Genomic DNA, 26770 nt, shown 5'->3' with positions numbered 1-26770 from the left:
ATTACCTGTGCCACACTCCTAGCCGTGTTTTCTAACGGTGAAAAATAAAGGCATATTCCGCCCCTTTTTGGCACTGGGTAGCACACAAATGAAATTCTGTTTCAGAAATTCAATTTTAATGACGAAAGTCACACTTCTCCAATTATTGTCCTGCTCGGCGAGTGTAATATAATGTTTATTATAATTCAAGTTATAATATAATTATATTCTTTAACAATACAAGTCAAATTATATTGTTTTCGGTCTCTGAAGAGTCTCTGGAACAACTTAACGCGTGGTCAAATCTCTACTGGTTCTCATGTCAATACATTTGAATATTAAAAGGCCTTTTGGCTCAGGGCTGATAAGATGTACATTCGCTGTTTTTCTTTTTCCCTTTGCTAGGTTTCAAGTACCTTTTCTTCTCATTTAGTCTTTTTAAATGGCCATTATAACGTTTGATTTTTCTATTTACTCTTACTTTATATTTTTCCATTTATAGATAAGGAAAACTATATCGCTTTGCAGTCCTTCCCAAGGATGCACGACACAAGTGGTCAGCCCCGAAGATCAGAAGCTGAGGCAGTTGGCTAAATATCTAGGGATTTTGCCGTACACGCGCAACAACCAAAGATATATACAATAGCCCCCTTGGATGCCCTTCAGGAACTTAATTCAACCATTTTCCAAAACTATTAAATTAGAACAGAAGTCATCGGAAGCGTCCAAGCTAGGTTAATCAACCAGCGTAAAGCTGATCCTAGTCGGACTAACCCATCCTCTCATCCAAGTCGCCCGCACACTTCCTGATATCAGCTATTAGCCGTCCCGTCGCCAATCTCTGACACAATCTTGTGGAAACATACGAATCCGTTAATCTATTTTGGAAAAAACAAATCTCAGAGTAATTCAGAATACATTCAAACATAAAAATATTTAGTTCTCTGAAGCCTTAAATATGAGATGTGTTCGCTGTTTCTGATTTTCAAATTCATTGTGAATCACATTATAGCCATCAAATTCAGCACAGACACACGCGTTTACTTCAGTTTACACAGGACACATGGCCTAGAATACAACATCTACAACCTTTTACCTAAGTGTTCCAAATACACCCACAGCAAAACAATAGAATACAACATCTATATCACCTTTGCCTAAGTGTTTCAACTACACTTACAGTAAAGTAATCCTGTGTTTAAAGAATAAACTTTAAATTAGCCTATGTGCATGTTGTAGCACAAACAACCAAATTGTGTTCTATGTGCACGATGTGTAGGGCACGATGTGTTAAGCACAATTTCAAATTTGAAAATGCAGACAGGTTCAATGAATTTAGATGTTAAACATTTAAGCTATTTGCTATTGGGCTGCTACCCGACTAGCAAATGACGCTAATAGCTGAAGGCCTTGAGCGTCCAAAGTTGTTAGGTCAGTAAGAGTTTTAGATGCATTTGAGCTTTGGTTACTTGCAGAGTGCTGGTTTTTGTCATTAGATTGTGATTGTCTGCGTTTTATGAAATAGGGTGGAGGTCTGCCTCTGCCCAGTGACCAACACTTTTCCTCTGTATGGCCTGTTTTGTGACAGGAATTACAGAATCTGTTCAGTTTGCCACAGTGTGGCTTTCTGAATTGTCCTGCAGATGGAGGATCTTCATGACATTCTAACACAGCTACCTCACCATGCATTTGTTTTCGTGTCTCAATTCTTGTTGCCCAACTAACAATACCTTCGAATGTGTTTTGTGCTGGAGAAGCACCACACATGAGTGATTGCTGTACACGCGGCCCTGCATTTGTAAGCAGGAATTCAAGGACAATTACATTGTTGTGGTTAACACCCTCAATTCCAGAATACTCCTCAAAAAGTTCAAACATATTTTCTGCATATGTCTGAAACGATTCTTCAGTACTCTGTTTCCGATTGAAAATCAATTCCCATCCAACAGGACTACAACCACGCAGCTCGCGAAGGCATTGTTTTAGTCTATTCAAGATTTCGCTCTCAGGCTCATTTTGATGTATTGACTGCACAATGGTGCCTGTCATCAAAACCTGTGGTATCTTATAGTTTAGAACATCTGGAATTGAGCTGATAACAATTTGCCAAATATCTTTTGGTTCGAGCTGAAATGCATGTTTTAGACTAACAATGTGTCTCCACCATGGTTCGAATGGCCCTTTCAAAGGGAATGGTCCGATCTCTGCTTTAAACAAGCTACATTCAGTTACTGTTAAAGGACGCCGAATGGTTGACTCTGTACCGTTTGGGTGCCGTATCACCTTAAGGGCAGAAACAGGCACTCTTTTCATAACTTCATCACATGCTTCATCTGTCTGAAAAGATACTAGATTATTAGAGCAGGCTGCCTCATCTAAGAAGTGTACATTTTTAGCCCAATCGCTGTTAAGCTTGTTGGGAGACTTGCTTTTAGCATTTAGCTTAGCCTTAAGATCTGCAATGGTGTCTTTGTGATTTTTACACTTTTTAGTCAGGGCTAACAGCTCAGCTAGTAATTTATCTAGCTGTGTTTGAAGATCTTGAATCTTTTCCTCAGACTTTTGTGCCTCTGCATTTTTAGAATGCACTTCTTCACATTTAGCATCCATAAGCGAAGATAGAAATTTTGTTAACTCATTTAGCCGTTTATAACTTATGAAGTTTAAAGCCTCAATTATTTCACCATGTTTTGATTTCTTCTGTTTACTACCCACTGTTTTCCACCAAGTGAAAATTTCATCCACGTTAAGACCTTTTCTACTGAGTTTGTACAGTGTAGGCTGAACCTTTTCGGCCCATAATGTAAACAGGACATGATCAGTACACATGATTTCACAATAATGGGCTTACAGTTAATTTTCCCAGATTTTTGACTAGATAGTCTTCTTTCTAAAAAAGATCTATCTCCATCCCAGCATATCAAATACTTTAGGGGTTTACTTCTCAGAGGAACTTAAATAAGCCAAATTAAATTGAATTACTTAATTTAATTCCATCTGTGTCAAAGTTTAAGATTTTAATGGAATATAGAGTTTGTCAAGATTAGTTTAGGTTTAGTATAGGATATTAATGTTTTCAATGTGGCTTTTGGGCCTACCAGTCAGCCAGTGAGACAAAACATGGTTTAAGCGTTTGGACGCAGCATGGCTTTAGCCTTTAGCATTAGCCTTGGGCACAGCATGGGTTAGCATTGACAATAGCACTTAGCATTAGCCTTGATATTTGAGTTTTAGCTTGTAAATCATATCATCCTGTTTTCTCCAAATTTTCTTTTCATAAACAATGCATCGATCTGCCTTTTTATTTATAAAATCACGTGTTTTCCGATCTTTTACAAACTTAGATTTTTCTTTCTCTGTTTTCTGTTAGTTTGCTCATTCTTTTCACGTGTTGCTGGTTTCAACAATGGCCGGAAAACATGCGCCTGATTTTAAAACTTTTAGTCTTTACTTTTTTAGCTCTTCATCGATTATTCATTATTTGGAAGATGCTATTCTCACTTTAGATTTCGTTTCTTGTTGCTTAGGCAAAAAAAGGAGATCTTTAGAATCTAATGCACAAGGGTTTTCATTCTTCATCTGGCTGCCGCATCACGTTCTAAACAAAGGGCTTTAATTCCGACCCGTAAACAATGCAAACATTTCTTCAACACTTCTATAAAGGGCAGAAAAAAGTTTACTTACCATCGCGGCGGAAGAAAGAGAAGATGTTCAAACCTCTTGTTGATTTTAAAATCCCAAATACTTGCTGAAAAGGACATTTCTCGTGAAACTGTTTTGATCTGTTTTGAGATCACGTCCGAGGTCACCATTTTGTAAGGCCCGCTATATTGGCCCAATCTCCGGTTCGCCAATACACGGGGAAGGTTGTCACGCGTTCTGTCCTCACTCATGCAAAGTATTGGTTGGTTAAATTTGCAATACATTAATCATGTACTCACTCGTTAATTCATCTGACTCCATAAATGAAAGGTTTTAATAATATCTGTGTCTCACTAAAAGTGAGCAAATGTTTGACTATTCCTTTTAACCATTAAATAAACAATGTCAAACCCAGTTGGAATAATCACATTGTAGCAATTTAATATTTCAGATATCAGAGATCAATTCCACAATCAATTCAAATATCTAGAACATGGTTATACATTGGTTACACCAAAGAATCTTACCCAGCTTGTACCTGAGATAGAGATAGAGATAGAGAGAGAGAGAGAGAGAGAGAGAGAGGGAGAGAGAGAAACCACCTATCCAATTCCACGTCCAGCCAAGAAGAAGAGACAGAGAGAGCCAGAACACCTTCCTTTATCCTCTGACCAGGTAAGAAGGGTGATGGGGTGAGACCACCCTCAAATGGCTTCTATCCCACAGAAGGGGGGTTGCCTTATCTGGCATTATCTCTAAACCAGTTTCCTATGAACTTCTATAAACCTTATTTCCTTTTATTTTATCTATCTGGATATGAGATATCTGTACCACTCACTTTGAGACATTTCAAATGACACCAAAAGCATAACAGTCAATGTTGAATATTCACATTAAACCATGTTCTTGGGTGAGTTCCTAGTTTCTGAGAGGAAGAAAGGCTGTATTGGGGGAGGTCAAATGTTAATCAGCCAGCAGGGCCCTTTTGTCCCATAAATCAGGCCTCAACCAGTATTTTCAGTCTTACAAGGAGAACTGGTGCTTTATCATGATCGAACAACAACATTAAAGAAAGTTAAAACTGTAAAAAGCATAACAAGGCCCTCTTTAAAGTTAGTTTAATAATGTCTTCTCTCTCTGTGTCCTGATAGCCCACGAGGCGTCAGTCGCTGACCGCTCCGTCTCCGAACACAATCTCCTGGGAGGAATACATCACCGCTGAGACGGGAAAGTACGTCAGATATGAGCGTTTTCACAACACACATAATTTCACAGCAGCTTTACAGAAAGTGCACGAGTCCACATGACAATCTCCGGTGTTCTGTGGTTCCGCAGGGCTCCTCATCTCGGCCGAGAGCTTGTGTGTAAAGAGAGCAAGAAGAACTTCAAGGCGACGGTGGCCATGAGTCAAGACTTCCCTCTGGGCATCGAGTCGTAAGTGTCCCGCGCTCACTCACTCCCGTCGACGTCCGCATGTTCACTGATGATCACGTCTCATTCCTCTTGTTTTACAGGCTGTTAAATGTTCTGGAGGTCATCGCACCCTTCAAGCACTTTAATAAACTCAGAGAATTTGTTCAGATGAAACTCCCACCTGGATTTCCTGTCAAATTAGGTAAACAGACACATTTATCATATTCTTTTATTACATTATAAATGTCTTTACTCACACTTTTGATCAATTTAATGTGTCCTCGATGAAGTAAAGTATTCATTTCTTTCATTTCTTTCCCCCCCCCCCCCCAAAAAAAACGTACTGACCCCAAACTTTCGAACGTTATAGTGTTTAATGAATTCAACACTGACGATTTGCTGCTCAAGAAACATTTATTATCATATTAGAGTGATTTGTGAAGGATCATGTGACACTGAAGACTGGAGTAATGATGCTGAAAATTCAGCTTTGATCACAGGATATAAATTACATATTAAAATGTTCAAATAGAAACAGTTATTTTAAATTGTAATAATTTTTCACAATATTACAGTTTTTTGTTGTATTTTTGATCAAATAAACGGTGAGCATAAGAGACTTTTAAAAAACATAAAAAATCATCCCGATCCAAAACTTTTGAACGGCAGTGTAAAGTCAAGTCTCCTTCATCTATACAGCGCTTTAACAATATAGATCATTTCAAAGCAGCTTTACAGTGATAATAGGAGATTACAGTAACAGAGTGTTTGGCTTTTATATAGTGTGTGTGTATATACATATATATAGTGCTTTCAGTCAATAAAAAAATTAACTAGATTAATCACACATTTTTTCTGTGATTAATCACGATTTAAGCGCAATTAAAAACAAAAGTTTTAGTTTTTTACATATTTTATAATGTAATAATTTCACTGTTAATCTCCAAATTAATGTAGAGACAGTATATTTTAAATACTTATTTAATGGCATCTTTTTATGAAATGGACAAAAGTTTATCACATATATATATATATATATATATATATATATATATATATATATATATATAATATATAATATACATTTCCAAACTTTTATGTTAGATGCGATTAATCACGATTATACCATGGTCTGGGTGAATACTCGATTCTGATTGGCTGCAGGGTGTCCATTAAAAAGTGATAGAGGACACCTAGTAAAGGAGTTCTGGTGAAACTGACTGTTTACCGTTCGAAATTAATAAATAAATGCGCTGGCTACATCAGCTGTGAGTAACCATAGCAACAGGCAGTAAACTGAAGGCTTCTACATCAGCTGTGAGTAACCATAGCAACAGGCAGTAAACTGAAGGGTTCTACGAGCTGAGCGGACTATAAATATCTCCGGTTGCTAAATAAACCGTCAGGCGTAACCAGGGAAACCAAGTTATTGTTTGTAAAAACTTTAGATTTCGATTGTAAAACTAATTAAAATATAAACTAATGTTTTAAAAATTTGTTATTTGGCAAGTGACCATGGTATAACCGGGTTAATGCCCTTCGAGGTGTCCATTGTCAGGTATTAATGGACTTCGGCGGAGGCAACGGTTGCGCGTCGGACGGTTCACGCCTCGCCGTCGTCCATTAATACCTGACAATGGACACCTCGTCGGGCATTAACCCTTACTTAATCGATTTGACTGCACTAATTCCAACTCACTGCGTTATGTTACGATGATGATGATGTTGATTTGATTCCCGTCCCGCAGACATCCCGGTTTTCCCCACCATCACAGCCACAGTGACCTTTCAGGAGTTCCGTTACGACGAGTTCAACCAGTCCATTTTCACGATTCCCAGCGAATACAAAGAGGATCCCAGCCGTTTCCCAGACCTCTGAGCTGGCCCAACTTACCCCGTCGACCCCCGTCTCCACCTCCTCCCATCTCCCGAGACGTTTGCGGATGGAGACCAACGAGTTTCATGTAGAAAACACTTGTAAACACGGACACAAAGGGATCGTGCTGAAGGAAAACGGGTTCCTCGTTCGCAGCTGCACTACATGATAAAACTGAGTTTCACGAGGAAGAAGCGCAGAGTTGTGGAGCTCAGGACATACGATACGCTAGAAACACTTCACATCACTGTAACTGGCAGGAAATATGGCATTATAAATTATTACATAAGCCGCGTTTTCATATATATATATCTTTGTACAACTGTTACAAACTTGTATACTTCACTTAAAGGAAACGTGTATATTTAGGAAAGAAGCGTGTGTGTGTGTGTGTGTGTGTACATGATTTGAATTGTTTGTCACCGAACACAATGTATATGTCATTTCTACAGTGTAAATACCAGCTTGTCCTTTTGTGTTTCTGTTGCATTATGGGAAATGGGCTTGTCACTTTCTCCTTCACTTTGCTTTCTCACATCCTAATAATAACTAGTGTTCCTGAACCGGGAGGAACGACGTACAGAGCCGGATGAAAATGTAGCAGGAACGTTCCGATGGACGGGAACTTTCAGCCGCTGCATCCCGTCGGTTTGGTCTCACTTTTTCACCTTGATAGATGGATGTAAATAATTAAAATTTAAAAATGTTTTCCAATGTAGTATAATTGACATGTATAACTGACGAGTACGTTTATTGAGATATTACTGTGACGGCAACGACATCTTACTGGAGTGTTTTATATGTTTTTGCTGTGTGCCGAGGGAAAAGGAACTCCTATCATGTTTGCACCAGCAAAATCCCATTGGAAAAAAATATTTTTATGTTTCTTGTGTTTCGTTTTTTTTCCTCTTAAGAATGGAAACAAGCTGCAAGTTACACTTCCATGACCCACTACTGGCTAGTGTGGAAAACTCTTGTGTTTTGCTGTATTCCTTTTTTATTTTTAATACCAGCTTCTTTCCCTGTGTTTGTTTTCATTGTTTTTAGATTTGCTTTATGTCTTTAGATTTGCTTTGTCTTCAGTACTCAGATTTTCTCCCAGATGCATTGAACTCCTTGATGTACAGCAGGAACCTTGTATGAACCTGCTGGACTTTTACATGACAAATTGTAATTAATAAAATGTCCACGTATCAATCTCGTGTGAGGACTTGTTTTGGTCAAACTGTTTTATTAGCAAAATATTGATGACTTAGATGATATTTAAACTCGTGAGGGGTGGCAAGGGTGGTGTTTTAAAGATGTAAACATCTAACCCAGGTGAATAAAGGTAACGTTACAGAGAATTGTATATCTAAACTATGGGTAGGGCCTATACTGTGTCAAAATGCTGCTGGTTCACTTTTAAGTATCCACATTTAATTGTTCTTCAAAGTAAATGCTGTCGTTTTAGAAATGAGCTTATGAAATATTAACTGAAGATTGAAGTAAATTTAAAAACTGGTTCAAAAAAAATTCTCGACGTAGTTCTTAAAACATATCAGCGGAAATATTCAGAATACTTGATTCTGATTGGTCAATCGCAGCGTTCAGCGGGAAGATATTCCACGAATTTATACAAATGCTGTTCAGACCGCTGATTATTCCACTCGTACGCCTCAGAGAACTTAAGTATAAATATTACTTTAATATGGTTCTGCTGTGCCGAATGTTATGTATATTGTATTGGACAATTTTTTTCGTAGCTAAAGCTTAAAGGCAATTTTCAGGTAAAAGTATAGAACTCTTGTTAGCTTTGAGTCACGTTACTTTTGATTCATATTATTGTTGAATTCTTTTAAATATAAGTAGCGTTAACTTTTTGCATTTGACTAAACCAGGCTTGTGTTATTACGTTAATATAATGTGTGAAAAAGTCGTAACGTTACCTCAGAATTTTTCGCGCCATTAGATTGGAGTGCGTGCGCATGAATATCCGCAAAAATGTTGCTCATGACAAATTGAAAGCAGACAAAAGACCTTCAAAAACATTTTGGATACAACGGGAATCAAGCCTCAAAGGTGAGTGTATAATTTCTTCTTAACATGCCTAGCAACGGAGAAAATAGGAGCCAATATTTTTATTTTTTATGAAGTTTTATTTTTGTAACATTGCAAACCGTACAGATAAATCAGTTTCTTAGCAAACTACAGTCTATGATGACAGTGTTCACTACAGATAAACACATCGCAGCAGATACAGCTGGACTGTCGAAAGACCTGCGAGAGAAAGTAATCCAGTTTACGTGGTTTCACAAACGTTCTGCAACTTTAAAAAGACAAACACCTTCCACCTAACTGAGGCTAACTATAAAAAAACGAATGCAATATCATTAAAAAGAAGAAAGAAAAGAAAAAGAAAAACACTGCTTGACAATGTTATCCAAGCACTTTTAATCAGAGGGTAATTGCTTTAAATAGAAACTGCAAACAGACACAGCGAATGGTTGTATTCTTCAGGGAGAAATCGACTTTCTACACTAAATTTACAGTATAACACCGTTCCACATCATCCATGACGAAAGAAACAGCAATAAAATCGGAGAGAACATTTTAAGACGAGCATGTACCAGTAAATACAGCAGATTCTGAGGATGCAGAGTTAAAAAAAAAGAAAAAAAAAAGGGAATGAGCGAGTTCAGAGGGGAAAGTTTTCAGACTGATCTAAGGACGAGCTTTCCTCCATCTAAACTCTATTTAACAATACATCTCAAACACTGATCAGTGGGAAAGGGCTGGTTCAGTCGCTCATGTCCATGTCTTCGTCTCGCTGGTCTTCGCTGTTTCCGTCCGACTCGCCACGACCCGCGTCATCGGCACTGTCTACTTGAGGCTCTTTGACCTGCGGCGATGAAGCGGCGTCTGAGTTTCTCTCTCGCTCTTCTTCATGCTCGCTATCGTAGCCCTGCTCTTCCTCGTCGTAATCCCTGGTCACCTGCGGTATACAGAATTCAGAAGCAGTTTTAAAAGGTGCAGATTGTAATGTGGACAGCTAGTGGTTGAAACGGGTATTGCAATCGACAATGGAAAGAGTCGCAACAAGCCTTGCACTGTTAACGCATCTACGATATTTATCTGCATTTTTAATATGCCTCGTCATAGAGCTTTTTAGGTCGGGTAGAATCTGCAAACTCTGACCCTGTTTGTATACGTCCGGCTTCTATACGTCTATGTGGTGTTTTTAATACGCTTTAAGACAAACCATGTGTAAGTTCATAAGTCGACACCATTGCTGAGTATTTCCTCCTTAAAACTGCAGTGAACCAAAGACAGTCTCAAAAACGCTTTGAAATCGCAGGTGTTTCTGACGTCACAAACTACCTTGTAACCAATCAGATCAATGTGTGATCGTCAACCAGTGAATCTCTGAGCTGAGTGGAGGCGGGGCTCATTTGCATATTCATAGAACCACACATACTAAATGAGGCAAGGGTGTCGAGTTACATTCAAGATATTTTAAGACATGAAGAAATTCTTAAAGAAAAAAACTTTTAAATATGTAAATTTGGTGATTAAAGACGAGTTAAGGGATAAAATTATCGACTACAGGGGAACTTTAACAAAATAGAAATTTAACCATCCTAATCAGATGCCATGTGGCAAGAGTCCAGCGACAAGCAATTTGTCTATACCAGATGCGGAAAAAACAGCCAATCAGAACAGCATGTGGGCGGAGCTTGTATGCAAATGTACTGCACTCGCATCAAAATGGATAAGTATATAAATTCATACATATTACACCATTTTAACATTAAAAATACACACCGAGAGACAAACAATTCAATATAGAATACCTAATTTCCTATAATTTATTTTCAAGATCAGGTGTAAATGCCCTACGAAACACTTCTGACACGGATTTAAATCCGATCCCTCAAACCACATCAGGAGGAGGTCTGAGACACGTTCCAGACGAAACTGCACAAGTGTGAACGCATCTGGTTGTTGAAACCCCATATGTACATTTTACTCCTCCCAAAATGTTAGGAAAAAAAACAAACACGTGAGAGCGTGTTATAGGCTATAGGACACATTATAGCCAGATATTACGGCGCTACCGCAACACGCATTTAGCAAGCCAACGCGCAAACTGCTGCTAATAAAACAAAGCAAGTCGCAGACGCTTAACACACAATCATCTTCTTCATTAAAAGTAGTGAGACTAAATGTTCTTACCGGTGCTGATGCCGCTCTCTCTCCTATTGAATTTAGCTGATGATAAAAAACAAAAAAACAGCTCATATCTGTTGCTTTCGCTGACGTAAACTTCGTTAAATTTGCATATAGCGTGGGAATTGAAGATCGGATTTATATCCGTTTTGCGGAGACACATTTATGTGGGCAAGTGTAAACGAAACCGTTTTAACAAATCAGATGAAATGACCAGGTGTACACAAGCCCCAAGTGTGGCTATAAATATCACACAAAATCATAATTAAACTCACATGAAATTCTTTGGTAACACTTTACAATACGGTTCATTAGTTAACATGAACTAAAAATGAACAATACTTAAGCATTTATTAATATTAATTTCAAAATGTACTAAAACATTATTATCAAAGGTTGTATTAGTTAATGCACTGTGAACTAACATGAACAAACAATGAACAGCTGGATTTTTATTAACTAACATTAACAAAGATTAATAAATAGTGTAACATATGTGTTGCTCATTGTTAGTTCATGTTCGTTAATACATCAACTAATGTTAACGAATGATCCTTATTGTAAAGTGTCACCAATTCTTTTAACATGAAATATAGCATATAATCAGTAAATGAGGATTGATGGTCATACTTTGTATTTTGTTGCTCAAGCCGTGACGTGGCAGAAATAGAAACCGTTTCTAAAACAGAATGACGTCACGGCTGATCAACATTAATCGTACCTTCACATCTCCCTTCTCACTGTCAGACTTCCGGTCTCGATCCCGGTCCTTGTCTTTGTCTTTGCTCTTCTTGCTGGTGGAACGTTCCCTTTTTTCACGAGTCCTTTCCCGATCGTCTTTCCTGTCTCGGTCACGGTCTCTCTCGCGGTCCTTATCCTTCTTTTTCTCTTTCTTGTGTCTGAGAGAAACATGTGGTTTTTGGGGTTAAGGTGGGTCTGAGGAAGGAGACGTGTGTGTGTGTGTGTGTGTGTGTGTGTGTGTGTGTATTACCTGCGAGGAGACGGGGAGCGGGACAGTTTTCTCTTGGGAGATCGAGACTTCTTTGGTGATCGAGTCACGCTGCGACTTCTCCTGTGCCGTTTGCTGGAGAGAGAAACATTTGCTGGATCAAGAGGAGCTCTGACCTGATGTAGACCACAGTAATTTGGGGTGCACTTTATCAACACCTTTTTATGCGTTTTAGCTATTCATTTACACGACAACAGATTTCAAAGTGCACATTTTTTTTTATTAAATGACACCGTAAACTACAAAAACGCAAATCTGTGAGAAAGGGTTACGTCATGCACATGCCTGTTACGTGTTAAGTCTATAGGTGTGTAATATCTCTTTACAAAACGACATCGCCATCTACTGGCTTGGCAGCAGAATACAGGGTTCGTACAGATACTGTAAAATCAAATTCCCAAGCACTACAATCAGAGATCTCATTTATCAAACAATATCTTATCTTTTAAATTCTAAAAAAGGTAAATGGATTAAAATAAACCAACAAAATGGTACAAATAAAGTGCAGCAGATGCAGTGACTGCGGTAACTAAACACTGAAGGGATACTATGACAAAGATATCGCTTTAATTATTCAAACTGAATTTTTTTTCCCATTAATATATGATTGACTTGAATGAAAGATGTATCATATTCTTGAATATTTATAGGAGCAATATCACGCTCATAGCCATGGGAAATAACTATATCAGACGGACTGCATCTTTAATTGTGTGAGAAAAGTTTGTTTTTTTATCAATAAAATTAACAATAAATTTCCCATATATTTTCTTTTAATAATTAATAAGTACTTCATACATTTATAAATGGCTGTTTTCAAGGGTTTTCCAGGACTTAAATTTCCTAAGTATTGAGTATATTAAATACCTTGTAAGATCCCGGTTTTTAGGCGTTTTCATGGACCTGTATGAGTGGGGATCGTATTGACAACATTATCATCTGTATGCAGAAAACGCACAGGAAAAACTTCTCCGTTTTTATGCACATAGTTTCACAAGATGTACTTGTGAAAAAAGGTTGAATAAACTCAACAGGACTTTTTTCCGCTATGTGAAAATGCAGATTCCAGTAATAAAAATTAAATTTGAGATGATTTGGATGCATCAAAACTGGGGGTTTTTGATTACTAAAATGTAATAACCATTAAAAAAAAAAAAAAAAAAAAAAAAAAAAAAAAATCATAATGTGGTTGGGCTGTACACTCACCGGCTGGTGCTGCGGGACCGTCTGGCACTGCTGTAGCTTTTCGGTGGAGTTTTTGAACGTTTTCGGATCTTTTCCTCCTTCCTCCGATCTCTACATCAAAAACAAAACACAAACATCTTTGAGGAAATGGACCACTAGCGTCGCACCACTAAAATGTGGTCGAATCAAAATCAAATCTCAAAGGCCACGAATCGATTATTTTTTCATATTTATTTCTCTATCACCCAAAAGCCAGTATTAGTGTTCCTCCACTGCTCATAGGCTTCATGTTACACTAATGCTGTGAGATTTAATGTGTGTTTTATCTTAAACATAAAATAACCTGATCCTGTTTGATCAAGGCGTGCGACTCTTCTGACTTTTCCCAATTATCAGCATCAGTTTTTCATCTTGCATCAAAATCCTGTCTATTCATTGTATGCATTTGAAATATAGAGTTGGGTTCTGTTTTAATGTACCTAAAATAATAAGAGTTTAATATACAGGTTTGTGGCTCTTAATTTCTTTTTATTAATTAACCACTTGTAAACTTATGTTCACTGTTCTTTTTTTATATAGGATTTGTATTAAATCTATTCATTGAGTCGAATCGAGAGCTTGCGAATCGAAATCGAATCACTTGAATCGATACCATCGTCTCAATGTTCACACTATCCATCCTAAACAGTGTGAGATTGGAATAAGTGTGTCCCAAAGCATAGTATGTTGAAGAGAGTGTGCCAGAAGTCCACGGATGATCTACTATTTCTGGTGGATTTTCGAAGTGTGGATCCGTGCTCACTATAACAGCTAATATTACCCACAACCCATTGCGCTTTGGAGGAGGAACTACAAACACGAGTAAAAAGTGTTAAACTACAAAACACGGCGGATGTGTGACCGACCGCGAGAGGTTTAGATGAAAGTTTTGAGTGACTAATCAAAGTTTAACCTGATAGAAAAAAAATATGTATTTATTGTTATCTGTGTCATATTTCATCTGTAATAACGTGGACTTTTATAAAGATCCATTTGGCCATTAACTTTTAAATACATTATGTATTAGCCTAATATGTGGAGAGTCTCCGCATGAAAGGCCCGCGACTGCAGATCAACACACTTCTGCATTTCTCTGATACAGTAGGAAATTAAATGTGGAGGATTTTATCTTTGACGAAATGATTGACAGGTCAGTTTACTGTGAGAAGATGCGACAGAGCAACCGTTAAAGACGCAATTTTATGACGTGATAGTGTGTCCCAAAGAGTAAATACTTTTAGGGCGCAGTTGAAGTAGGCGAATTGAGTCGCAGCCCTAGTTTGACCCGATGACGAACTCACCTGGACCTGGAGCGTCTGCTGCGATCTCGTGAATCGGTCCTCCTCCTCCTCGGGCTCTTTGACCTCCTCCTACTCCTGGACCGAGACCTTCGTCTAGAATGACTCTTAGAGCGCCTACGGACACAACACATTCAAATCAGCCCAGGACTGGATATGAATATCAGCTTAAACTGCAGATTAAAGCGTCTTCACGAACCTGTGTCTGGAGCGGGACCGGGACCTCCTGCGTCTGGATCTGGACCTGGATCTCGAGCGCTTGCGTTTATCATCCTTTTTACCTGAAGAAACAAACGCTTTAGCACAGCGCCCTCATTTAAAACTAAAATAGTCAAAACGAATTATTCAGACACCAGATATAATTTTATATTTTTTACTAGTGTGTGCAGGACGCTATAGTTCATTTATGTAAGTGAGGAGAGCAAAATAAAGTAAACTGTGACATATTACACCCAAAAATTCTTCATACAGTGACTACCAGTAACAATTTGGGACTTAAAATGATTCCGACACTTTGACCTGATCATGTTTTGCTGAAGTGTTTTGTCTTTAATTGCTAATGCTCTTTTTACAGACTGAACAAAATGAAGCATTGCTTGGTGATTGGTTGAGCTAAACTGGTATTATCTAATTGTGTAGCTAATTTTAACAGCTGACAGATATTCAACATAATTCCTCTGCGAGACAGTCTAACAGAGTTCTTCTCATATTATATTACCATTTTCTAAACTATAGTGAATAAACTGTGATAATGTGAGAAATGTTGAAGATGTCTGAGTAAATGTGTGTTTGTATATAGAGTTGCTCTAGTGTCTGTCCACTCACTTCCAGGCTCGATTGCGGCGGAGATCAGAGACTGTGCCTCTCTCACTCTCTTCATGGCTTCTTCGATCTCTTTATTGGAGGCGTCCGCCTTCAGTCCCGGGGTCAGATTCAGCCCAGCGGCGAGAGGGTTCAGCCTGCAATCACAGTAATGTACCGATGAGAACACACTGAACCTCAATTAGACCAGTAGAGCCCCATGACAGGACACAACCAGCCAAAATAAAAGTTTGGTTTCATTTGAAGAAATTGTGACAAAAATATTCTGTAGTCCGTTTCAGGAATACAATAATTCGGACATGCTTTTCAGATTACTATTTAAATTTAATCTAACCATTAAAATAAAAAATTAAGGATTAGTTTCACAGACAGGGCTTAGATTAATCCTTAATTAGGACATTTAAGTAGCTTTTATAAACATTTCTGGTGTTCATCTTAAGACAAAACAGTGACACTGATATATTTTAGGATATATCAGTGCAAGTTGCTTTCAGTTCAAACATGCATTTTAGTGCATTAAGCTTTGTCTGTCAAACCGGGGGGGGAATCCAGAATAAAACCAATCTGCTTTCATACGGCCCTAGATGATACTGATGGACTTACTTGGGGTCTATGGATGCCATAAGCTTCATAAGCTGCTCAGCCGACAAAGTCTAAGAAGAAAAACACAACAGATTAGTGAAAGAGTGAAGCATATCTGGTCTGTTGTTGAAGGAGCTGAAAGATGTCAAACCTGAGGGTTTATGTTGGGCGCCGCCATTGCAAGAGCTGCCATGGGGTCCAAGTTCGGCCCTCCAAGACCGCCAAGAGAAACACCACCAATCTGGCAAAACATCAACATCATTATTGTCCAAAGAGGGCGATCGTCTCGTTACATTAGACACGTTTCCATTACAGACGTGTTTTTTTTCCTCTAAATGTCGATAAACTATTGCGAAATGTTGTGACTAAAACGTCATTTTTCTCCTCTCATAAGTCATTCCAAAAATCATGACAACGGATGTTAGTAGGTTTATATATATCCCAGTCACCGCACTAGTCATTATTATTATTAATGGAAGGAGATGTAGGCGTGTTTTCCAAGCATTAATGGCAAGGAGAGACTCTTATACCTGAGAGCGGCACATATGAGGAGTTTCTGGGTGTTTCTCCCTCATTTCTGCTTCAAGCTCTTGATTGTGGCATTTCTTTGAGGTTTAGAATCCAGTATTCCTGTAATACTTTTGTCTTTTATGAGTTTAATAAAGAACTCCGTCTCGTCTTGTGTCTAAACATACCGCGCCATCTACGTCAGCTGACTGTAAATGCACAAAAACGGTTTCCACTGCAGTTTTGCAAAATATTCCTTTTTTGAATTGCCTGAAAAACCTCCTCATGCGAGCGTAAACTTTAAGCTAAATGGGAGTTATTGCGAAATTGACGCGTTTCCATTGGGCGTTAGGCTTGCTACGATAGTTGGCGTTGACTGTTCATAAGCAACACCGGTTACATCACTTGCCCACCTCCACCCACTGCCGATTTTATTATTATTATTAATTTATAAAATCATTAAGTTCAATTAGAGAACAGACACTATTCTCTAACTACAGATCAGCAACAGGAGTCCAATTCCATTCATCACAAGTGATGAACTGACTGACAAGATGGAGGAATATTTGGTGTCAAAGCGAAGTGTAAAAGCGCTTAAGCAAATTTGTCATTGTACTGTTCATTGTTTTTCATTAAGAATAATAGGCTAATGAACTCCCCATTCAAGCAATCCATCGCCGAATTGGTACTAGTTTGAAAGTGAAACTAAAATGCGCCATTTGTCTACAGGCAGAACAGAGCACCACACCCGTGGCCCCGTGCTACGAGTGCATTTTAGTTTCACTTTCAAATTAGCACCAATTCGGGGGCGGATTGCAAATTTGACTTTTGCCTTTAAATTAGCGATTTAAAAAAAACCACTAGTGATACCAGTGATGTCACACGTTGATTAAACGCGAAAAAGGAATCAATGCGGTGTTCGAGCGCTTTCTGACTCTCTATCTCTACAGATAACATGCGAGTCCCGATTTTCGCCTCTTCTTCTGCGTTTAAAATAGTTTGAATGTAAATTGGCAAGACAAAACAAAGCGAAATTATTAACTTTCACTTTATGATGGTTAAATTTAGCAGTTAATCCGTGAATCACATGCGTGCCAAACCGATTCGTACAGGTCACGGATCCACTGCGATCCGTTCCACCCCTATTGTGCAGCAGAGACGAGCATTTAGACATAATTTTGTGTGTATGTGTCCGTTCAAGGCCAAGGAAATGCAAAAGGGCAATCAATTCGGTGTTCGAGTGCTGTCTGAAACACGCCTCTCTCTCTCTGCGCACAGATAACGCGCGTGTGAGTCTCGATTTTCACCTCTTCTGTGTTTAAAATAGTTTGAATGTGTAAATTGGCAAGATTAAAAATGCTACAATTTCACTCTATGATGGTTAAATTGAGCACACTCACAGATGTGACGGGATTGGGCGTCGGGAGGAGTCCGCCTCCTGGCAGTAATCCTGCGACGGCATTGGCTGGAGCGAGCAGTGACAGAGCCTTGGACTCGTCAGGAATCACTCCTGTAGGACAGAAACGCCACAGTTAAACCACGCCACGGCTCTCGCACCACACACACACAAACAAACAGACCCCTTTTTTTTCCAAGTCTATATTTGCACTGACATCAGTACTCGCTTTTTCAGAGGAAGCTAACACATGAGGTCCCTTAACAAAAAGCATGAAGTGCACAATACTACAAAAAAGGAAATGACACTAGACACACTGCCAAGATGTTATCACCTGAACTTGATTTTTTAAGTCATGAACCAAATGTAAGCAAGCACAGCCGGATCTCCACTGGGATGTGCTCTCAAGTTTCATAAGTTGTATAATGAACAAGCGACTCAGGTCGGCTGCTTCGCTATAAAGCACACAGAGACATCAAGATAGACAAAACAGAGTTTATGATTTGGGTGTCAGCATCAAATGACAAGTTTATTAATCCACTGATGGTGTGACTTACCATGACTAATGCAAATAACATTTGTTTAGGGGGGCTTTTGCTGGTTATTTGAGAGCTAAAACTGCCTTTACCTTTTCAAGCACATCTAAACTCGTCTATCTAATGAATGTGTGTGCTGGATTGAGACACATTATTATTATAAAAAAAGACGTCTTCCAGCAAAAGCCCATTTTAAACTCAACTACAGACTGTCAAATGCTACAAAAAATAAAAAAATATCTAGAGTTAAATGACAAATGAATGTCTAGTGAGTGCATGGAGTCCATTGGGCGAGCGCCTCTGAAATTCATATCTCACTTCAAACAATTCAATCATCACTTACACACACACACGAGAGAGAGAGAGAGAGAGAGAGATGAGAGAGAGAGAGAGAGAGAGAGAGAGAGAGAGAAACAGGACAAGCTGCAGAAGACAAAACTGTTGGGTGGCATTTTCTGCTGGGCCTGGTTTACAGGACTTGCAGAACCAGGGAAAAGAACTGGAAAACACAACAACAAAAAACAGAAACGACCGTTAAAAAGCGTCTCAGGCCTTTTTCAGTCATGTGGAGAGGAACAAAAGAACATTCTCAGACTGTTTCTTACTCAAAAAGGGAGGTTGGACTAATATCATAACACGGACAGGAAAGCCCTATCATTATATCTGATAGTGTGCATATATGTGTGCATAAACACTCATGCAGAAATGCGCTACATCTCGTCTTACCGTAGATTATCTCGTGTCTGATTAGCATGCAGTTCAATCAGAAATGTAGAAACCAACAAGGATTTGAGCCTAAACATTTGTGCTTTGCATGAATAGATCGATCGATCTTTTGTCTGTGAACTCGAGTGAATTCAGTTGGAGACACAAGAGAGAGAGGATTATAGTTTACAGCAGGGAAACACGTGGGCTGGCCGCTTTTATTTGTCTACAGGGTCACACTCAGACATCTGCCGGCTCTGCAATTGCCTTGTTCACTATAAAAATCACACACACAAATGACAAAGAGAAAAGTTTAACAAAAAAAATGAAACTAAACTGGGAAAGGCAATGAGTTAAAACATGAGCTCCTGCCATTCAAGGGGGGTTCATTCCCAACCATCTCATTGATATTTCTGAAATATACACTGCCGTGCAAAAGTTTGGGATCGGGAATAATTATTCATGTTTTTAAAAGAAGTCTCTCATGCTCACCAAGACTATGTTTATGTGATTAATGCAGATTTTTTTACTTTTATATTCAAAGAATTAAATTAAATTGAAACGATATTTCACAATATTACCGTTTTTTGTATTTTCAACCAAATAAATGCAGCCTTGCTGAGCAGAAGAGACTCTCTCAGAAACATAAAATCTTACCGATCCCAAACTTTCGAACGGCACCGTACAATCACACGTACGTCTAACGTTGAGGTTTGAGCGACGGCCGCTGGGACTCACTGCACTAATGCCGCCGCCGCCGTCTACACTGTGAAGGGGTCGATCACGTGTCTGAAAGTGAACATGAACGGCACAAACCTTCTGCGAAGGGGACGACGATCAGCGCTCTGTCCACGAAGACCGTGTTGGTCAGATGCTGGGAAACTCCGACTGATTCCGGCTCGTGGAACTTTACAAAACATACACGTGAAGTCACAGGCAAGGGAGAATCACTGAAAGAAAATATAGATGCTTTTGCAAGATGTACACACACTTGATCACACACCTCCTGCAGTTTTTCAAACACCGCAGAGAAATATTCATCATGTTTCGAGCAAAATCATCATCATCTACGGCATGTCATAAAGATCCAAGATATCCGGCTCAGTTTTAGATCTGCCGGCTTCAGAGCAGATCCACCAGCGGCCTACCTTCGCTGCAGATATGATGACGCCAGATGTTTTTCGATGGGTGAAAAACAACAAAAGCACAGAACAGAAGTTAGCTACTGGAGAACCCTGCATTCTGCCTGCCTGAGCAGTGAAATCAACATTTACTGAGTCGAAATGTAGTTCGACGCCTAGAAATGAGCTGTGGTTGTGGCGTCCGATACAGGAATACTTCTCTGGTCAACTGAACGTCCCCGGATGACTTACTACTTCCGGCGGGATTCTGAAGTGTGTATTCGATGGACACCTTTCTATCCCATGAGGCCACAGGAGAGGATTTATGAATGGTGGGTGAAGAGGCGCAACTGACGCTGGTAGGTCATGTGACTAACAAAATGGCGGATGTAGTTCGCCTGAACCTCATTCATACTACCCATATTTATACTATACTATACAGAAAGTACTTTTTTTTAATGGTCAAGAGTAGTATCTACTCAGTATGCGATTTCAAACGCAGTGCATGTAATTTAGTGCGCGTGTCTATGGAAGCCCATTTCCACCGCATTAAGATAAAAATAATCATAATTTCTCATTTTAGGGCCGGTTCACACAGAACACATTATGGCTAAAATATCATGGTCTAGAAATGCATTATACATTTTTTTTATTTTTTTTATGTATTAACTTGAGCGCAAAAACACGCGCGTTTACATTGAAAAACACCGGAAAAGTAGTGCAGTTCTGTGTGAAATGCTCCTTAGTATGTCAATTTAAACTTTCTTGTCGACTTCATTATATCATTATGGTTCATTAGTATGCCATAATTTCGACTTTAATATAACATTACATTGTTATAACTAACATTTACCAAAGCAGGATAATGTGGCGGAAACGTGCTTACGTAATGACGCACAAACGCAGATAAACGTGCGTGACGTCACGGCCCCTTTATGCAAGAAAGCGCCACTAATGTATAAATTGCACCCAAACTGTAAAATATGAATCTGTTTTTATTGTTTTAATCATTAGAAATCATTATAACGAGGGCTGACGCTCACACGTCGACAAGCTGGAGATAAACGAACGATATTATTGAAACAAATGAGCAAGCTATGACCTGTTTAACCGGTTAAACTTAACGGATGAATTTGTGTAGCTGCTAGTAGTTTGTGCGCTTAGATTGAATAGATCGAGCTAAACTGTGGTTGTTTTGTGCCTATGAATATGTATAATTTGCACATAATCGGGTTGAATAGACAACAATATGGAATTGTTATACATCCGAACTGCCGTACACGTGTATAAAATGTACTTTATATTGAACACGGAGTGATTTATAACACATTTCTACTCACTCTGGTGGAAAGAGTTTGAGCTCGTCGATGGTTCCGATGAAGCCGAACAGGGTTCGCATCTGCTCCGCGGTGCTGCTCGGCGACACGTTCGTCACCTGGATCACATTGGTGCTGGACGTCATTATGGCTCCGATCTGATGATGGTGAACGTCAATCGAAAGACATTTAAATCCGTGCGGAAGAAACGCGATTTTACTCGATTTCGCCTCAATGGATTCTTTATCAATCGTCTCGCGGCCTTCTGCCTCACGCGCGCATGACTGCGGGACCTGTAATGGCGCTCGTGCTGCGGCGTGACCTGTGAAGCGCGCGCTCATAAGAACATGGCGGCTTCTGTGGCAGATTTCAAAATAAAGGTTTTCAAAATACATCCTCATTTGGGTTTCAACCTATTTTTTACAGTCTATGGTTTCAACCTGGGGACCATAGAAAAATTTACAAAATAAAAATAAACATGAAAGTAAATTAATAACACCAAATTATTATGATATTTATTTATAAATAAATAATATAATTACATTGACTTAATTTGACATTACAGTTTATTCTGTTTTCTAAAATCTGGCCTGTAATCATGGGATTAATGAAAGTTACTTTGTTATATTTTCCCTCACACAAACTCTAAACTTAAACCGATAAATTCATGTATTTTTTCTTTGTATGATTTGTATTACCTGACAAGACATATGGACATATAAATTACATCATGTAACAAAAGCAACCTCTTGTATGAGTTAGTATCACTACTATAGTTTTTGTTTATATTTCAATTTTTAAAAATATATTTTCCGTTTTCATTTAAAGTTTAATAAAAGTTTTAGCAACCTTATGCTTTTTTCTCATTTTTGTACGTTTTTTTAATGCCATTATGCTAACTATAAAAACCTGATGTGTATTAAATGATACATGACCATAAACAAAAATAAATAATGAATGGAGTACAGGCTTATTTAGGGTGGAATCCTTTGGGAATATCATTTTTTTTATATACAAAAAGAAGCCAATGTTGTAACTATCGTTCACATTTTCTAGTGTAAAAGTCTTTTGTGGTGGACTTCCTGTATGGCCGTGACGCGGGCCGGAAGTCGTCACTCAGTGTCAGCAGATAGGAAATGGAGACCGAAGGGGCCTCATCGATACATCAGCGGTGTTGAATGTGATCGATTACTCTGATGCTGATGAACGGAACCCATGGAGACCCATGAGGAGAAGCCCATCATCTACACGATGGAGAACAAACCCATAGTGACCTGTGAGTGGATGTTATAACCCTCATAATACTGTCAGCTCGACTGCAGCGTTGTTGTGATGGTTCACACTGACATCTGATTCATAACATTCCTCCTGTCAGCTTGGAAATATCAGGGATTTAAAAAAAAAGATTATGAGTTGTACATTGCTTTCAGCGGGACATTGCATGTGAAACCGAACGAGTCGTTCCTCTGAATCGGTTCTTATTCATGAATCGGTTTGAATTATGTTTTTAGCGAATCGGTTTAAATCAAAATCATTCGTCCTGATGCCTTCAAATACAGTCACTTTATCACAGTATTATTTGGTGTTTCATTTGTTAATGTTTTCAGCCCAAACTAATTTTATTGGCTGCCTACTACTGAGTTTCCTAAACATGAATATAATTATGACAAATGTCTAGATTGGCAAATATCTACCTGTAAATATCGGCTACATTAAGTATATATGTCAAAGTACCACAGTACTATCTTCTGATACCTGATACGGAAACAGTAGTGAATATCAGTCACAGCTGATGTGTGTGAATTGTTATTTATTTATTTAAACAATAAACTGTTTCAGTTTTATATATTTAAGTACATCAACTAAAATTAACTAAGACAATTAACAACTAGCTGAAATAACATGCTTTAAATGTTTATATTTTATTTCAGGGAACGTTTGTTTTTATTTCAAGTAACTGAAATGTTTTTTTATGCTTATAATTGTATTAACTATGAATATGAAAGGGGCAGTAAAGCGATTTCCTAGAAACGCTGTTGGACAGAGCACCAAATCACACTTGTAGCCAATCAGCATGAAGGGGTGTGTCAACTCACTAAGAGGGAGGGGCCTATGTTGCACAAGCGTGTTTGTGACTTTGGGGGCGGGGCTATAGAGAGCCTAAGTCCCTCCCCTCCGCTTCCGGCTCATGGGACCTTATTTCTGAAAAAATATGTATGGTAGTCAATGGCGAGAGACAACTTATCTTTTTATTCCGTCTGAACTGTGCCCTGAATTACACATATGATGTTTGTCAATTTAAAAGATAATTATGAAAGTCAAGAAAGTCGCAGTTTGTCATAAAACAGAAGAGAAACATTTAGTTTTATGTGAAAATCGCTCAATGAACTCCATCTCTCGTCTCGCACTGTGTCCGTATGTGTGCAGTCTGGTACAAAACACTCAGGCATGACGGCGTAACGTTACCATTATAACGTAAGACTATAGAAACAATGACAGACGTTAGCTTCAGTAAAGTTAGCTTCATTCATTGAGAGAAAAGGTATGACGTCACATGTGCGCCTTTTGGGTTTGTAGTCTTTGTAATTACGTATTTTCAACAGTTTTACATCAAACTGCGACTTTCTTGACTTTAAAATTGACAAACATCATATGTGTAATTCAGGGCACAATTCAAACGAGATCAAAATATTTGTTGTCTCTCGCCATTGACTATATTTTTACAATATTTTTCCAAAATAAGGTCCCATGGTGGTCCACCGGAAGGGGAGGGACTTAGGCTCTCTATAGGGGCGTGTATGTTTTTGTGATTTCAAAAAACAGTGTTTCTCTGAAATTGCGTACTGCACCTTTAAATGATACATGACCTTTAACAAACATGTATGAGTAAAGAATGCAGCACTGTAGATTTTTGTTAGCGGTTTCACAGTGAAATATAAGTGACAAACATGATGTGTGTGTGTGTGTGTGTGTGTTGAGCAGGTGCGGGCGATCAGAACCTGTTCACGGCCCTGTACAGCTCACTGACCCAACAGCTGCCCAGAGAACCCATGGAGTGGAGGAGGTGAGATACGGCATAATCTCTCACTGCACAGCTGATGTTTTATTATATAGGGTTATGCTCTATCCATATTTCTATATATGCTCCACATGGAACAGGACTGGCATCAGATCTTTCATCTTGTGATGCACATTCGAGTTTAACAGATTATCAAAAAGAATCAGTGTTAGGTGGGGTTTGGTTCTGTGCATCGGTTGTTGATTGGATGTTGAGTTGTGGGCGTGGCACTCAAACCTGTATGCAAATGAGCGTGATCTTGAAGGGGCGGGGCTTAAGCGCACTAAATGATTTGAGGATCCTATTGTTTTGCACAGCGCTTTTCACAAGCAGCAAAAAAACCAGCAAAAAAAATCATGATTGTTAATGTTAATATGTTAATATCTTCATGCCGTAAGCCGGGTGCACGCTGTGCGATTTTCATCACGATTTGGCTGTCTGATACAAAGTTCATGTGTAGAGCCCCTGGTGATGCTTCGAGCAAAGTTTCATGTTGTGTCGAGCCTTCTTAGTGTTTTAAAAATAGCGATTTTGATGCTATCACTGTTAGGGATGGGACGATTACCGGTTTCACTATAAACCACGTTAAAATGTACTGACGATTAGTATTATTAGTATTGAATTATCATTAAAACCGTGTTTGATTATCGCTATTTTAATAAATCTCTGTAAACCCTGTCCAGCCAGCAACAGGCTGACGCAGGCGCGGCGCGCAATGTTGTTGTTTTTTTATTCGAGAAGGAATGGCGGAAGGAGAAGGAATGTTTTAAATCTTACATGATCACAAAAATATGATCAAACTCAGTAAACAATAAATCAACTCTGATTTCATTTTCAATACAATCGAAAACGGAAACGCAAGGCGGCAAGATGTATTTGAATGAAACGAGAGCGCGCGTCCGTTGTGATACATGTGCGCTGTGTTATAATGCGTTGCTATTGACGACGGTCATTATAAGGAAGGAAATGCCACAGAATATAATCTTGCTTAAAAAAGTGTACAGAGCTGCTTGTTTTATTTGTTGTTTGTTGATTTTCAAGTATAAAACTTGTTGAAATGTTTTCAGTGTGAGCATCAGTTATTTTTGAACACTTTCATCTCGTTTTAACAAAACCGTGATAATATTGATAATCACGATAATTTTGGTCACTATTTTCGTGATATGAAATTTTCATACCGTCCCATCCCTAATCACTGTCGTGCCCCAAGCACTCCCATTCACAAGACAATTTGAGGTCATGGTGCAAAGGAGCCTAGGTTGATTTTACTCCGAACCATCCCTTTAAGAATCTGAATCCAACCTCTTAACATTTTTTTTTTTTGGAGGTTTGGAGAAAAGCTCTTAGAATTTATGTGTTTGTTACACTGAACATGTTTTTCCATGAGCTTCGTTGAAAGCACGCTCTGTGTGAACCAGCCCTCACACATCAGATATGATGAGAAGAGAGGATATCAGATTTAAGAGTCACAAAAGAGTATTTTCTTTCTTCTCTTGAGACTTTATCCTCATGTTAATGTCGGATCTCCTCAGCTGTGATCTCCCATTATTTATGTCTTTAGTTGTTCAGTTCAAGCCGTTTCCACATCATATTCAGCTGTGGTGTGATGAGATGCCGTTCTGTTGTGTAGCCTCTGGAATAGGGAAGTGATTTCTGTCACATGATCTTTCAGAACTGGAAGGAATGACGGAAATCCAGTCATCAAGGTCTTCCTGTTTAGACCGTCAGCCTGAAAGAACCAGATCTGGAACTGTCTCAATATGTCTTTATATCTGTCATTTGACTCAAGTGATTTCATGTTATGTTCAGAAGAAATGCATTTAGAAGGGATTGATTAAAGGGGTGGTATAATGCCCTTTTCACAAGATGTAAAATAAGTCTCTGATGTCCCCAGAGTGTGTATGTGAAGTTTTAGCTCAAAATACCCCACAGATATTTTTATATAGCATGTTAAAGCTGTCAATTTTTTAGGGTGAGCAAAAACGCATTATTTTGTGTCTGTTCCTTTAAATGCAAATGAGCTGCTGCTCCCGGCACAGGGGGCGGAGCTTCAACAGTTTGCACTCACACAGACACG

The 26770-nt window shown here is 38.7% G+C and overlaps 3 protein-coding genes and 1 long non-coding RNA gene across 7 annotated transcripts in view; 2 read left to right on the top strand and 2 right to left on the bottom strand.

Moving 5' to 3' along the window:
- Nucleotides 1–8107, top strand: part of ankrd13c (ankyrin repeat domain 13C) — a 39638-nt gene extending 31531 nt beyond the window's left edge. Inside the window, exons 10-13 of the mRNA XM_082155900.1 lie at nt 4773–4852; nt 4957–5055; nt 5136–5236; nt 6783–8107. Of these exons, the coding sequence (XP_082012026.1) occupies nt 4773–4852; nt 4957–5055; nt 5136–5236; nt 6783–6913 (411 nt within the window). The 3' untranslated portion in view covers nt 6914–8107. The remainder of the gene's footprint in view (nt 1–4772; nt 4853–4956; nt 5056–5135; nt 5237–6782) is intronic.
- Nucleotides 8108–9027: 920 nt separating this feature from the next.
- srsf11 (serine and arginine rich splicing factor 11) lies at nt 9028–21960 on the bottom strand. Of its 4 annotated transcripts, XM_082155864.1 has the most exons (14): nt 21660–21959; nt 20015–20148; nt 17962–18071; nt 16206–16295; nt 16076–16125; nt 15476–15609; nt 14850–14931; nt 14654–14767; nt 13335–13424; nt 12996–13031; nt 12111–12203; nt 11841–12018; nt 11126–11161; nt 9028–9884 (listed from the first exon to the last, which is right to left on the bottom strand). In XM_082155864.1, exons 1-14 carry the CDS (start codon nt 21779–21781, stop codon nt 9690–9692), a joined length of 1464 nt encoding a protein of 487 aa, XP_082011990.1. In that variant the 5' UTR covers nt 21782–21959; the 3' UTR covers nt 9028–9689. The 4 variants fall into 4 exon arrangements, with proteins under 4 accessions (XP_082011990.1, XP_082011992.1, XP_082011991.1 ...); XM_082155866.1 differs by lacking the exon at nt 11126–11161 and having other exon boundaries at nt 21660–21960; XM_082155865.1 differs by lacking the exon at nt 12996–13031.
- On the bottom strand, nt 18889–19983 carry LOC309488024. The gene is made up of 2 exons (XR_014201964.1): nt 19220–19983; nt 18889–18992 (listed from the first exon to the last, which is right to left on the bottom strand). It is a non-coding gene; the product is annotated as an uncharacterized lncRNA (long non-coding RNA).
- A 785-nt stretch (nt 21961–22745) lies between the features above and the next one.
- trappc10 (trafficking protein particle complex subunit 10) overlaps nt 22746–26770 on the top strand; it is a 32801-nt gene continuing 28776 nt past the window's right edge. The window contains 2 exon segments of the mRNA XM_082155322.1: nt 22746–22911; nt 24618–24699. Of these exon segments, the coding sequence (XP_082011448.1) occupies nt 22851–22911; nt 24618–24699 (143 nt within the window). The 5' untranslated portion in view covers nt 22746–22850.

The sequence above is a fragment of the Leuciscus leuciscus genome, assembly GCF_965113295.1.
Source record: "Leuciscus leuciscus genome assembly, chromosome: 23".
In the NCBI taxonomy this organism is placed as follows: Eukaryota; Metazoa; Chordata; class Actinopteri; order Cypriniformes; family Leuciscidae; genus Leuciscus; species Leuciscus leuciscus.
Note: the sequence above shows the minus strand (reverse complement) of the source record. Positions and strands in the feature narration are given on the sequence as shown.

Bases quoted from the DNA above. Each gene is read 5' to 3' on its own strand.
- srsf11 (XM_082155864.1), bottom strand. From the start codon at position 21,781: ATGACGTCCAGCACCAATGTGATCCAGGTGACGAACGTGTCGCCGAGC. The intron at 12,019-12,110 runs GTAATACACACA...TGTTTCTCTCAG, and splicing joins CGCTCCCCGTCTCCTCGCAG to ACACAAGAAAGAGAAAAAGA. The intron at 9,885-11,125 runs GTAAGAACATTT...TGTATACCGCAG, and splicing joins AGAGAGCGGCATCAGCACCG to GTGACCAGGGATTACGACGA.